Genomic DNA, 13,287 nt, shown 5'->3' on the forward strand with positions numbered 1-13,287 from the left:
CATACTCTTACATAATAATATGATAATAAACGGACTAATTTTCCTCTACTGATTATATTAAAATTTTTTGACTAATTTGCTCCTATTCATTATTTTAAAATTTCGACTAATTTAGCCCTATTAATTAATTGAAATATTTGACTAATTTGCCCTTACTATCATAATAAAAGGACTATATTGCCCTTAGATTAAATTATTCTTGGACTAAATTGCCCTTACCAAACTCATTTGCTCAACCAAATTCTTTATAGATACATAACTCTGTATCAATTGGGTTTCGTGAATAAGGGTTTCAATAAGCTCAAGTTCGGACCAAAGAAAAATTTTCTACTTGGTTTGAACTCAGTTTGGACCAAAGCTTTTAAATGGGTTGGATTTTATTCGAGTTAACCTTAATTTGACCAAAACTTGGCCCATTATTAATTGGATTTCAAATTTAGGTTCAAAAATTCAGTCAAAACCTATGTTTAAGGGCTCGAGGGGGCGAAGTTTGAGTAAATGCAAATTTTAATAGATCAAAACCCTTGATTTATTTTATCATTCTAAAGTTTCAAACTATTCTATTTTATAAAAGTTATAAATTATTGAATTATTTTACTAAAACAATGCTACAAATTAAAGGGTACTTTGGTCTTTAAAATAGTAATCCTATCTCATCCAATTTCCAACCAAATATATGATAGGATTATTTCTTAACACATTTTATTTAACTCAAAACCAACCAAACACTAGATAATGAGAGCTATTAATCCGATGATGACTCAACCGGAATTAATAATTCGAGAATGAGTTCTCCCATTTCATTTAGTCTGTGAACCAAATGCGCCCTAAGAGTTTGAGTCATCTCATATGGTTCTTTCTAGGATCCTCTTTACTAGAATTTGAGAAAGAGAATGCCAAGGTTAAAAAAATTTGTCAAACTAGGCTTTTTAAGTCCACACAAAGGATAAGAAATGAGACAAGGGGACACTGATTAAAGTCGAATGAAAGAGGGCTGGGGAACAAGATAAGAAAAATCCCATTACATTCAGTAACATATCTGACATTCTTGTAATTTACTAGAGTCCCTGTCTAGCGTTATCTAATGACCATAATCCTTCTCTGAAGATCTAACCTTGGTTTCGTTTGATAAAACTGAATCTGAATTCTGAAACAATTAATTTGCTGAATTTTAAGCACTGAAAAGAAATATATGAATGTTTTAATTTTAATGCTAAACCTATTTATACTATTTGATAAATATTTATAATTGAATGCATAAAAAGTTTAATTTGACAATTTTGTCCTTATATCTTTTCATTCAAAAAAGAAATAGAACCTATGATTTAATTAGTTTAAAATTGTTAGTTATGAAAGTGATAATATTTATTTTTATAACAAATTAATATAAAACATAAAATATATTATATGAGGAGTATGGAGAAAAAATGAAAATTATTAAAAAGGGAGAAAAGAGAAACAGAAAACCGTTAGATAGAAAATATTAGATTGTTTAATTAGATAAGAATTTTGAATATAATTAACAAATAAAGGTAGATTTGGTAGATAAGATAAGATAGTTGAATTAATTCTATTGATTCTTATCAGAATTAAGCATTCAGTTAGGATTCTTGTGCTGAAAAAAATACACACAAGTTTAGCACTGCTTAACAAGTTCAGCAGATGGATTTTTATTTATCAAACACTCAAAACATCTGAATGTCTAAAAAAATTCAGTTTTAACACTTTTTTAGATTATCAAACAAACTCTAAGAGTTTGAGTCATCTCATATGATTCTTTCTAGGATCCTCTTTACTAGAATTTGAGAAAGAGAATGCCAAGGTCAAACAAATTTGTCAAACTAGGCTTTTTAAGTCCACACAAAGGATAAAAAATGAGACAAGGGGACATTGATTAAAGTCGAATGAAAGACGGATAAGGAACAAGATAAGAAAATGTCGATTATCCCATTACATTCAGTAACATATCTGACATTCTTGTAATTTACTGGAGTTCCTGTCTAGCGTTATCTAATGACCATAATCCTTCTCTGAAGATCTAACCTTGTCTTGACTCCTTCAAACAAACCTTGTTTTGACATTAGATTAGTACATGTGATCACTGACAGTAAACCTTATTGGGGGCCTCATATTTGGAGCTCAATTTGAGCTTTGGCCAATTACCGTAATTCTTTTCAAGCCACCTTAAACTTTGATTCGACATTAATAAATTTAGGGCTGGCATGACCATTTTTCTTGTCCTACAATCGGAACGAATCTTTGGACTTGATATGAGTGGTGGTGAATGACTAGAGAGTTTTCTCTGGGACTCTTTATTTTGACTAAACAAGAATGCGAAATCCTTCTAGAATGAACCATTGTTTTAACCAATGTTTTTAAAATCGGACCGTTAATTGAACCGGTGAAGTGAAAGGGTCGACGTTCAATCGGTCGGACCGGTTCAACCTCGGTTCAATGAATTTTAAAAAAAATAATTTATATAAATATATATATGCACAAAATACGACATGTAATGGATAATTTAATACTTTATATGATGAAAAGTTTACTATTTTCGAATAACTTGGATTTTTAAAAATAATTTTTCTAAATTATAAGTTAAAAACAAATAAATTTTATCTCAATTTCAATTATATCTACCAAAAAAATCCTAAATCCAATCCAAAAATATCACAATATTTGAAATTATACAAAATTCACGTCTATGAGAATTTAGACATTGTGAACTTAAATTTTAATTTACGTTTTGAAATTCAGATATTGCAATTTAAAAAAGAAAGTTTGGAGTTCGAAGGAAATCAAGAGAATCGAAAATAGAAATGCAAATTTGATGAGAAACAAAAAATGAGATAAAAGTGAGTGGTTGTGGCATTAAATAAATTGGGTTAAAGAAAAATAATTCTTTTTTAACTTTTTTTAATTTAATGGACAAAAATAAAATTAAAAGATGGAAGAAAACATCAATAAATTAAAAATAAAGAGGTTTGATTAAAAAATGAGTGGCAAAAGAAAAGATGAGAGAGAGAGAGAAAGAGTTGAAGATTAAAAAAAAAGAGCCATGAGAGGATGAGATTTTATAAGGAAAATGAAACAAAAGAAATATGAGTGTTTGTTTTATATAAATAAGTTATCAAAAAAAACTAATAAGATGTGATGGTGCAACGGTTAGTACATTGGTCTTCTATTACAATGATCTTGAGTTCAAATCTTGATAACTGCATTTTACAAAAAAAAAAAAAAAAACACTGATTTTAACCTTCACGTGATTGTAGAGAACCTTTTCAGGCTTGGGACATTATCACTTATGACTATGAGGCCGTCTTCTGATTTTCTTAGTGCCGTCTCATTTTGTGACTCGAAAAATAGAAACATAAATAATATTCTCTTTTTTATTTTGGATAGTTACTTATTAGTTACCACATGCAGTATATACCATCTATATACTGGAACTTATATTTATTTTCTCTTCTATTAGAATTTATTTTGCCTATTTTAGTTTTAGTTTTCTAAAAAATTAAATTCAAAAATCTAATCAGACGTGCCAACCCAGAACTTATTAGACACATTCTCCATATATCACCACTTTTTTATATTGGATTTGGCTAACAGGATTAGAATTGGACCCAGTTTTATTTTTTGTAAAATTGAAATGAATAAAAAAAAGTGTTTAAATCCAGAGAAGTAATGAAAAAAATTATAAATGTATTCAATCACATAATAACCTAATTTATCAAAATAATTGTTTTATATTTTATATTGAGTTAATTGTTACCCTATTCCTAAACATTTTTTCCCCAAAAGCGAAAAAAAATTAGAAAAAGGTAATATTCCAAAAAAAAAAAGCTAAATTTGCATATTATTGACCCTGCAGGCCGACTGTGACTCACCTCCGGGTAACATATCATTTCATTTCTCCGCCAACTCAATTCTTTATTAATTTCTTTTTTTTTTCTCACGCATTTCACGCGTGTGGGCGTGTATATATACTTCGTCTGTTCACCATTTCCCTAATTCAATTCTTCCTCCATTTTTGACGGCAAAGAAGAAAAGGAAACATTTCTTTAGAAAATTCAGCGAAGTTGCTTCCAAGAAAAAGTTCTTTCAAATTCTATCTCGGTTCCATATCAATACCACCCCCCGCTCCCCCCCTTTTTCCCGGCGGGGAAAAATAATTCTTATACCCCAAACCGAAGCTGATTTTTGCTAGTTTTTCGGTTTTAAATTGATAAAAAAGGAAAGAGTTGTTTAGTATAAAACTTAACTCAAAAACCCAGTTGAATTTTGTTAAGAAACTGGCAATTGTTTAAAGATAGATAGATTGATTGAAGGGTGAATAATTGGAACAAATTGTTTGTTTCATATTTTTCCGGTGAGATACTCCGATGACGATCGAATCGTTGCCCGGAAGTTCAGGGTACTTGGACGATGGGAACCGGAAAGTGACGTATTTTGGCAATTCATATGTGGTGGGCTTGACCGTTATTGCTGGTATTGGTGGCCTCCTTTTCGGATACGACACAGGTTTAGGCCATTGCCGACTTTCTCTTTTTTTCTGTTCTGTTTTTTTATTTTTGTGCTTTTTGCGTTTTTAAGTAGACGTCATCATCTCCTTCCTTCGGCTCATCACCGGCGGTCTCTGTCTCTCTGTTTTTTTTTTTTAACTTTTTTTTTCTGCTTTTATAATTCTGTTGAAGGTTTGAATGGGGCCCTGAGACCGCCTTTTTACTTGGATATGGATTGATATTGATACAATTAACTATAATTCGTTAATTATATCTTGGATTTTCTTTTTTTCTTTTAAAATTTTTTAATTAAGAAAGTTTATTTTCATACTTCCTGTTTTTATGACGTCCAAACAAGTTCTGGGGATACTTTGGCTTTATCCTTGTTGCTGTAAATACTGTTTCAAAATTTTTTCTGTTTTCCCAAAAAGGAGGAGAAAAAGGGAAAAAAGCCAAAAAAATAAGTGCTTTTTCTTGTTATTTTTTTCAAAGAAATTTTGGATCTTCAGATCTGGTAGAGTTTACTGATTCTTTGAGAGTTTACTGATTCTTTGAGCCAGGTAAAGTTTTTAACTCATTTTGCCGTTCTTGCGGAAAGGCAAGGCTATTGGTGGGCTTGGTGAAGTGTCATACCCATGATATATACCTCCTCAAGCCAGTAGTACTAATTTTTTCTTCTGTTTTTGAACTTCAACGCCATTTGTTTTTGTAATTAGGCGTCATCACCAGCTTATCACTATTTTCCGGCTTATCACCGGCAGCCCCTTTTTTCTTTTGTGTTTCTTTGATTTAGTAGTTACAGTTGTAAATAACTTTTTTTTTTTAACTCTTGAAGGTCTGAATGGCCTGTGAAAACGCCTTTTCTTACTTGCATATGGATTGATATACATAAATTTTAAATTAAATTGATGAATTATGTCTTTGATTATTTTTCTTTAAATTAAAGAAAGTTGGTTTTCAAATTTTATGGTTATTATGATATTCAAGCAAGTTCTTGGCATATTTTGGCTTCGTCTTTTTGACTGTTCAACTAAAATTTTACGTTTTTTTATTCCTTGGTTGAACTCTAATCATCTTGTTGGAGTCGGTTATTTTACTGTTTGATTTGATACTCAATTTGGTTGTAGGCACAATAAAATTTCCATACATGTAGATCGTGTGTGTAAGATCAATTAAAGTCCTTTTATAACATTTTTCTGAGAAAAGGGAGGCTTTTTTTAAATAATAATTCTGGACCTTTAAGTCTGGTGGACTTTGCTGATTCCTCGAGTCAGGTAAAGTTTCTAACTCATTTTGCCGTTCTTGTGAAAGGGCAAAGCTGTTGGTTGGTTTGGTGAAATGTCAGTATCAATGATGAATACCTCCTCAACCAGTAGTATTACTTTTTCTTTCTTGATTTTTGCCTCTGAGAAATTATAGTTGTTAACAGTGATCATGGTCAAAATATTAATGGAAAACAGTTATCATGGTCTTATACGCGCGCCCACACACACACACATGTATGTATATATGTATAGATATATATACAGATGTATATGTATGTGTATATAGGTCTTTAACCGGGGATAGATATATATATACAGATGTATATGTATGTGTTTATGTATGTTGTATATGTATACATATGTGCAGACACATACAATACACATACATATGTATAGATATATGTACAGATGTACATGTATTTGTATATGTATGCTGTATATGTATACATATGCACACACACACACGCGCATCTTTTTCCTGAAGTTTGTTATTAGGGTGCTTAACATCACTACTAGATTTATAGGTATTGGCTATGATTCTTATGTTTCCCTTCACACTAGCTATTGCAGCGTGTTTCATTCCTGACAGTTGCATTTTTGCATTATAGAAATCTACGTGGAACAATTGCAGTTATATTTTTATTTCCCATTTGATGCAAATTGAAACTAGTCTGCATTTGGTTGCAGGAGTAATATCAGGAGCGCTCTTGTATATTCGAGATGAATTTAAGCAAGTGGACCAAAGTAGTTTCCTACAGGTAAATAAAGGTTTAGTTTGATACGTGTGGATACAGTTTCTGCTGATTGAAAGTAAAACGGATTGCAGAGGCTTGTAACTTAGATGATACATCTTGATACCGAGTATATGATGATGTTATTTCATGGTCTATTTTGGATACACATGCACACACAGAGAAAGGGAGATATGTAGAGGTAACATCTGAAGTAAAACCTGCCAATAATGTTATCCTGCAAGGTTGAAGAAAACATGTAACAACTATCAACGTTTCCGTGGGTTGGTCTGTTAGTATGGTTGGTTTCCTTAAATTATGTTGAAAGGGCATCAACTTTTGTTAACAACCTGCCATCCAGATAGGTCGACTTTTGAACTAATTTTTCAATACCTGGAAAATTTATTTTGCCGAAGAGTAATGCAAATTTGAATGCTTAAAAATTAGGCCTGATATTGCTGCTGAAGTTATCTTTTCGATTTTCTCTCCTAACATAGAGAAACTGGCAGATTTTCAATTGCACGTTTGTTCTCTTTTCTGTATTTGGCAGGAAACAATCGTTAGCATGGCTTTGTGTGGTGCAATGATAGGAGCTGCTACTGGGGGATGGATAAATGATGCTTATGGCCGCAAGAAAGCTACTCTTTCTGCCGATGTTGTATTTGTACTTGGATCTATTGTTATGGCTGTAGCTCCAGATCCCTATGTCCTAATATTGGGTAGATTTTTAGTGGGTTTGGGTGTGGGTGTGGCATCTGTTACTGCTCCTGTGTACATTGCTGAAGCATCCCCATCTGAGATAAGAGGTGGCCTTGTGAGTACAAATGTGCTTATGATTACCGGTGGATCATTTCTTTCCTACCTAGTGAATCTTGCTTTCACTGAGGTCAGTTATCTTGGCTTGGTTTTTTCCAAATTATTGTTCCGATTTCTTCTTTTTCTACTAAAGCTCGCAATATCTATTTACCAAGATGGTAATAGGTATTATTGCGTTTTGCCAGACTAATGCGCTGCGTTTCTAATTTGTCATGCATGTTGTTAAGCCTGAAAGAGGTAATTTTGCCAAGCAATGAACTTTGTATCAAAAGATTTTTAGAAAACAGAACGAGTTCTAAAGAGGTTCTGCAGTTTGTTAAATTGGCAGTTTTCTGCCCCATTTTGAGTACTACATGTTTAAGGTATAAGTGTTTTGTGCTGCTTTTAAATTAGTTTCATCTTGTTTAAAACAGAAGTTTTTTATATGAAATTATTGTAGTTCGTTAAGTGGGTCGACTCCTTTATTAAGTGGCAGAGGATTCTGAAAGTGTTTGGTTTTACTTTTCAGTAAAACATCTTGGTTTGGGAGGGAGTTATGTAATTATTAATGCTTTAGGTCTGAAGTTCATCAAAAGCTTGTATCATTCATCAACTTTGATGCAGCAAATGCCTGGTGGAATCTTCTTTTTAAACTGAACTAATCAAATAGTGAATGCAAAAATATCTCTTTTTTCCTGTTCTGTTCTTTTGCTCACATTGAGGTGGTCTACAACCTATTACAAGGTATCAGATTGTTTGCTTTACCAGGATATGCATTATATTTGTGCTTATTACAATGATTTCTTGGCATGAAAGGTTTTCCATTGTGCAGTTTGAGGAGGCAGGATCGGGATACAATATGAGCCTTGCCTTATAAGTCTCACAATGTGTATCCATGGAAGGAATCTTTTCTTTTATTCTCTTGTCTATCTTGCATTTGGTTAATTTAATGCTGTGATCTTGCAGTTGATTGATTTAATGTATTTATGATTTTGGAAAGTACCTTACACAATATGTCTAGCATATGCAATGCAGCACTTGGAATTGCTTGCGTCAAAGTCCAGCAGTTGCATCTGCTTGCGTCAGATGAACCATTGATACTTCTGTTTGCGTATGGTATAAAGAATGATGATTTGAATACAGATTTTGGGGTTTTATTGACTGAGTTCTATTTGATTGATATAAATGATTCTGCATGACTCCTTATACCTTCCCTGAACATATAGAGTTTTTATCACTGTTCCTGTTATCAGTCTGTAAACATGTATTTTATGCGATCTCTAAATGGTTATAGAAACCATATGTACTTGGAAACATGACCAGTTTCTGCTCTTAGTTATATGATACCAGTGTGTTTGTTGGATAATAGCAGCACCATATGATGTTACCTAGTAAAATGAAGTGTAGATATTGGCAGCTGGGCAGCTGGACAACGACCATTGTAGACTGAAACAACTTTATTTCTCTTTATGTTGTCTCATCTCATTTGTAGCTAGAAAGGTTAAAACCGAAGCTAAGTAATTGTCCTTTGATTTGGGCATTTTATGTGGTTGAATAGGCTGTGGTTTGAAATTTTCCATTATTACACATTAATTTTCTGAGAGTCAGATAGTAGCATTTTGTGTGACCTCATGTTTTGTAGTTAAATTATTGTTTTTATTTATTTAAGTTGGCATTCTCCAACTTATGTAGTTGTATGTAAAGCTAGTTTCCGTGCACTGAAACTGTCAACTCGCCCTTTGTTTCTTTCTTTTTGTTACGTCTTCTTCAATGTATTCTTTTGGTTTCTCAATCGTATGAATGGGCCTTTTTTGATGCCAAAATTGGACACCTGTCCTAGTCATTAACTTTCACATTTTCTTGGACAAATTTTGCTATAAAATTTGGCAGATCAGTTGAATGCATCTGTGGCATTGTGGCAAGATTTGCTTCTTTTAGGCAAGTGTTTGCAAGACTAATTCTGGACCAATCTTTATCTTGCCTCTGTAATCTGATAGACTTCAAGTGGCTCACCATGGATTTTGACGTTAACTTCATATGATGGACATGGTATTAGATGTTGGGACATCTTAGCTTTATTCTCTAAATGAAACTTGTTATTCTGGTGGTATGATATTCTGAGGATGTTTGCGGTGATGTCCACGTTCAAATAGTAGTTGAGGACTAGAATAATATACCGCCTTAACTTTCTGGTGTTTTGGGGTCACCAGTCCTCTGGAAGAATTTTAAGAAAAGGGGGTCACATGAAAGGAAGTTCAATGATATGGTCTTCCAGAAAATTGATCGGTCTGCTTGGTTTTAGTCAGTTGTTGGCTTGCAGTAATATTTGACATTGGTTCTACATTCATGTATGTCAGTAGTTCTTGATACGTTTTGTGTGATCTTCTGATTTTAAAAATTGGGCAGGTCCGAGGAACATGGCGATGGATGCTTGGAGTATCTGGAGTTCCTGCTGTTATACAGTTTTTTCTCATGCTATTTTTGCCTGAATCTCCTCGCTGGCTTTACCTCAAGGTGCGCCTATTAGCATAGTATTTCCTGTGAAGATGTATTCTACTGATGCTTTACATCCTAATTAAGGACTCATTTATAATCTGCAGAAGGATAAATCTAAAGCCATTGCTGTGCTTTCAAAAATTTATGATCCTGACCGGTTGGAGGAGGAAATTGATCAGCTTGCAGCTGCTTTTGACGAAGAAACCAATAGAAGAAACACTGTCGGATATTGGGATGTTTTCAAATCGAAAGAAATGAGGCTTGCTTTTCTTGCTGGAGCTGGACTTCAGGTAAATATCAACACTTCACTAGAACACAACTCTGTGCTGGGCTTTTTTTTTTTTTTTTTTCCTTTCTTTCTGGGGCCTTTCGTTAATGTTCTGTTCTTGTTTTACTGCTGTAAATCCTAAGGAAAAGGGGTGGAAAAATCCGCCCCGGGAGGGGGGGGGGATGTAGGGGTTGTTTGTTGAAATGTCACTTCTTCAACCTTACAAAGTCTTGTGTTCTACTTTCAAGGATAAAAAGGAAATTCAGCAATTGTATATGTATTTTATCAAGTCAATAAAATACCCAAGCTCTCAGCTTTGACCTGTCTTCTCCCCATTTCTTCTTCAATATCTTCTTCTTGTGGATAGGAAATCGGTTTCTTGGTGGCTTTCATTCAACTGGTATACTTTACCACTTCTCCTCCTAATAAGATGTTGATTTCCTTTGTTTATGTTCTACCTCTCAGTACATGAAGTCTCAACCTTCTAAGAAGAGTCCAACTTGTCGAACTGTTTTCTTCTTCCTTTATCTCTGCCTTATTTGAGAAAGCTTAGAGATCACAGAAAGAATGCTTTTGGTTTAACATTGTGTTGTGAGCAAGTTTTAAGAGAAAAGAACACTTGACTTTCCACAGGTTGAAGTTGTAAAGGGTAATCATGTCTGAGTTAATTCTGGCTAGTACCTTTTTCCTCAGGTTAAGGCACTTTGTTACTTCTAGTCTTATTCTTCTAATTTATGATGGAAGAAAATCGGGATTTTCTTGTATGACCAAAGAAAGGTCAGTTCCTATAATAGAGATACTCCCACACATTTTAAAGACCCAAAAGAGGGAAAAAGAAAGAATTGGGGGTATAAAAGGAAATTCATGGTTCATGTTGCAAGAATCCAGAATTCTGGAGCTCTAGATTGAGACTCTGATTGGTCCTTTTCTGAGGTTGAAAATTGTAACGTCCTTGTATTGGAATTTCTGTTCTCTTAATGGCTTCTGGTATTACGAGAATAAACTAATTGCAAGAGCTTAGTATGTTTTATCATCTATTTCTGGTTATGCAACCAGTGAACTCATAATTAATGCTGAGATTAATTGAAGTATTTGATTCTATGCAGATTATTTTCCCTTGCTTGCCTAGAGCTTTGACTATTTGTTTCAAATTTTGTAAGAGCAATATAAATTTTCAGATTAAATATATAGCTCGATGAATGGTCTGGTCTCTTTTCTTTCGATAGTTTTTTGTGCTATTAATTTATCATCAGAGAACGTATTAAGAGTATTTTGACTAATAATTAGATGCCATGTTATGTTGTTTGATGACTCTGTTTGATAAAACACAGTGCTTGATAAGTTCATTTAAAATTGTCATTTATAGGTTGTGGCTAGCTAATTTTTGCTTACAAGCAGACTGCTGCAATTGACTGACCGTAGATGTAATTTCATTTTGCAGGCATTTCAGCAGTTTACAGGTATTAACACGGTCATGTATTACGGCCCTACAATCATGCAGATGGCTGGTTTCCATTCGAATCAATTAGCACTTCTCCTCTCCCTCTTTGTGGCAGCAATGAATGCTATTGGTACAATCGTGGGAATTTACCTCATTGATCATGTTGGCCGCCGGAAGTTGGCTCTTAGTAGCTTAGCAGGAGTGTTTCTGTCCCTTGTTCTTCTTGCTGGTGCTTTTCTCTTACAAACATCTTCACATGCGACTGGGCTCTATGGGTGGCTTGCTGTTATTGGCGTGGTGCTCTACATTGCCTTTTTCGCTCCTGGCATGGGCCCTGTGCCATGGACTGTAAATTCAGAGATATATCCAGAATCCTACCGAGGAATTTGTGGTGGCATGTCTGCCACTGTGAACTGGATTTCGAATCTGATAGTAGCACAAAGTTTTCTATCCATAACTGGAGCTTTAGGTACTGGTCCAACTTTCTTGATCTTAGCTGGTATCACAGTACTTGCTTTTGCTTTTGTGATTGTTTTTGTGCCAGAGACCAAGGGTTTGACATTTGAAGAAGTGGAAAGGATCTGGAAGGAAAGGGCTGGGGGAAGTAGTAATAGCAGAGAACCACTTCTTGCACCTGGAGACCAAGCCTGAAGTACGCTGTTATTTACTTTTCCCTTATGAGCTGCTCTATATAGGGTTATCACGCTGGTTTTTTATCTAAGCACGTACTGTGATTTTTAGCTGGAAATTCTTCAGAACTTAAGCATTCCTCCGGTTGGGCTGTGGTCTGAACTTGCCAGGCTTAAGACTTCCCCAGAGATGTTTAGAGCTGGAGAGAGATGAATATAACACTTCTTATGGTGTGTTATTATTATTTTTTTTTAAATTTGCAGTCATTCTTGAGTAGTTCATATTAGTATGTTTAGTTGAATTATAAAAATTAGTGTTCAAAGACATGCATCAATGTGTGTGCAACTAATAGAAAAAATATTTGTAAAATTTTTTTAAGTATGTATGTTGAAATTATTTTGTGGAGAATTGGTTTTTATATTTGACAATAAATATGTAGAAAAAATCACGAGCTCTAGGGAAGGTGGTTAAATTCCTTCCTCGCTGACTGGTCAGGGATTCGATTCCATATGGTCGTTCAGTTGGAGTTGCAGGGGAGGTGCGGGAGGGGACAAAGTTTTATATATATATATATATATATACATATATATATATGTCTATATTGGCCTTTCACTGCTTTGATTCAGGCTTTGTTCTAACCAGCTGTGTCTTGTCAAATATTTGTTATAGGATAAATTGCATCTTTAAACCGTATGTGTTTTTGACCAAAATAATGAATAAATTTTAATAATAAATTGAATTTCTTGATTATTGGTGTTTTCTATTATGTGCCCTTAGGGCGTGAGATAAACAGACAAAATACAAGGGATGGATACACTTCAAATTTTAAACATTAAACGTTATCATTCATCTCAAATTTAGAAAATTTTAAGACCAAAATAATGAATAAATTTTAAAAATAAATTGAATTTCTTGATTATTGGTGTTTTCTATTATGTGCCCTTAGGGCGTGAGATAAACAGACAAAATACAAGGGGTGGATACACTTCAAATTTTAAACATTAAACGTTATCATTCATCTCAAATTTAGAAAATTTTAATGAAAAAATTTTAAACTTTTTTCGAATAATTAGCACCTTGATCCATCTCTTGTCAATTGCCCTAAAGATATAGAATAGAATAACCCTTGATTATGATTCCATTATCTACGTGAAAATGA

At 33.6% G+C, this 13,287-nt stretch overlaps 1 protein-coding gene across 4 annotated transcripts; it reads left to right on the forward strand.

Annotated features, from left to right (window-relative positions):
• The first annotated feature begins 4,002 nt into the window (after window positions 1-4,002).
• On the forward strand, window positions 4,003-12,536 carry LOC113734921 (inositol transporter 1-like). 4 transcript variants are annotated; one of them, XM_027261691.2, is made up of 7 exons: window positions 4,003-4,521; window positions 6,455-6,525; window positions 7,049-7,384; window positions 9,700-9,807; window positions 9,894-10,079; window positions 11,499-12,150; window positions 12,240-12,536. In XM_027261691.2, exons 1-6 carry the CDS (start codon window positions 4,383-4,385, stop codon window positions 12,147-12,149), a joined length of 1,491 nt encoding a protein of 496 aa, XP_027117492.1. In that variant the 5' UTR covers window positions 4,003-4,382; the 3' UTR covers window position 12,150; window positions 12,240-12,536. The 4 variants fall into 4 exon arrangements, with proteins under 4 accessions (XP_027117492.1, XP_027117493.1, XP_027117491.1 ...); XM_027261692.2 differs by having other exon boundaries at window positions 11,499-11,517; window positions 11,614-12,536; XM_027261690.2 differs by having other exon boundaries at window positions 11,499-12,536.
• The last annotated feature ends 751 nt before the right edge of the window (window positions 12,537-13,287 follow it).

Source organism: Coffea arabica, chromosome 3c, assembly GCF_036785885.1.
Source record: "Coffea arabica cultivar ET-39 chromosome 3c, Coffea Arabica ET-39 HiFi, whole genome shotgun sequence".
NCBI classification, from domain to species: Eukaryota; Viridiplantae; Streptophyta; class Magnoliopsida; order Gentianales; family Rubiaceae; genus Coffea; species Coffea arabica.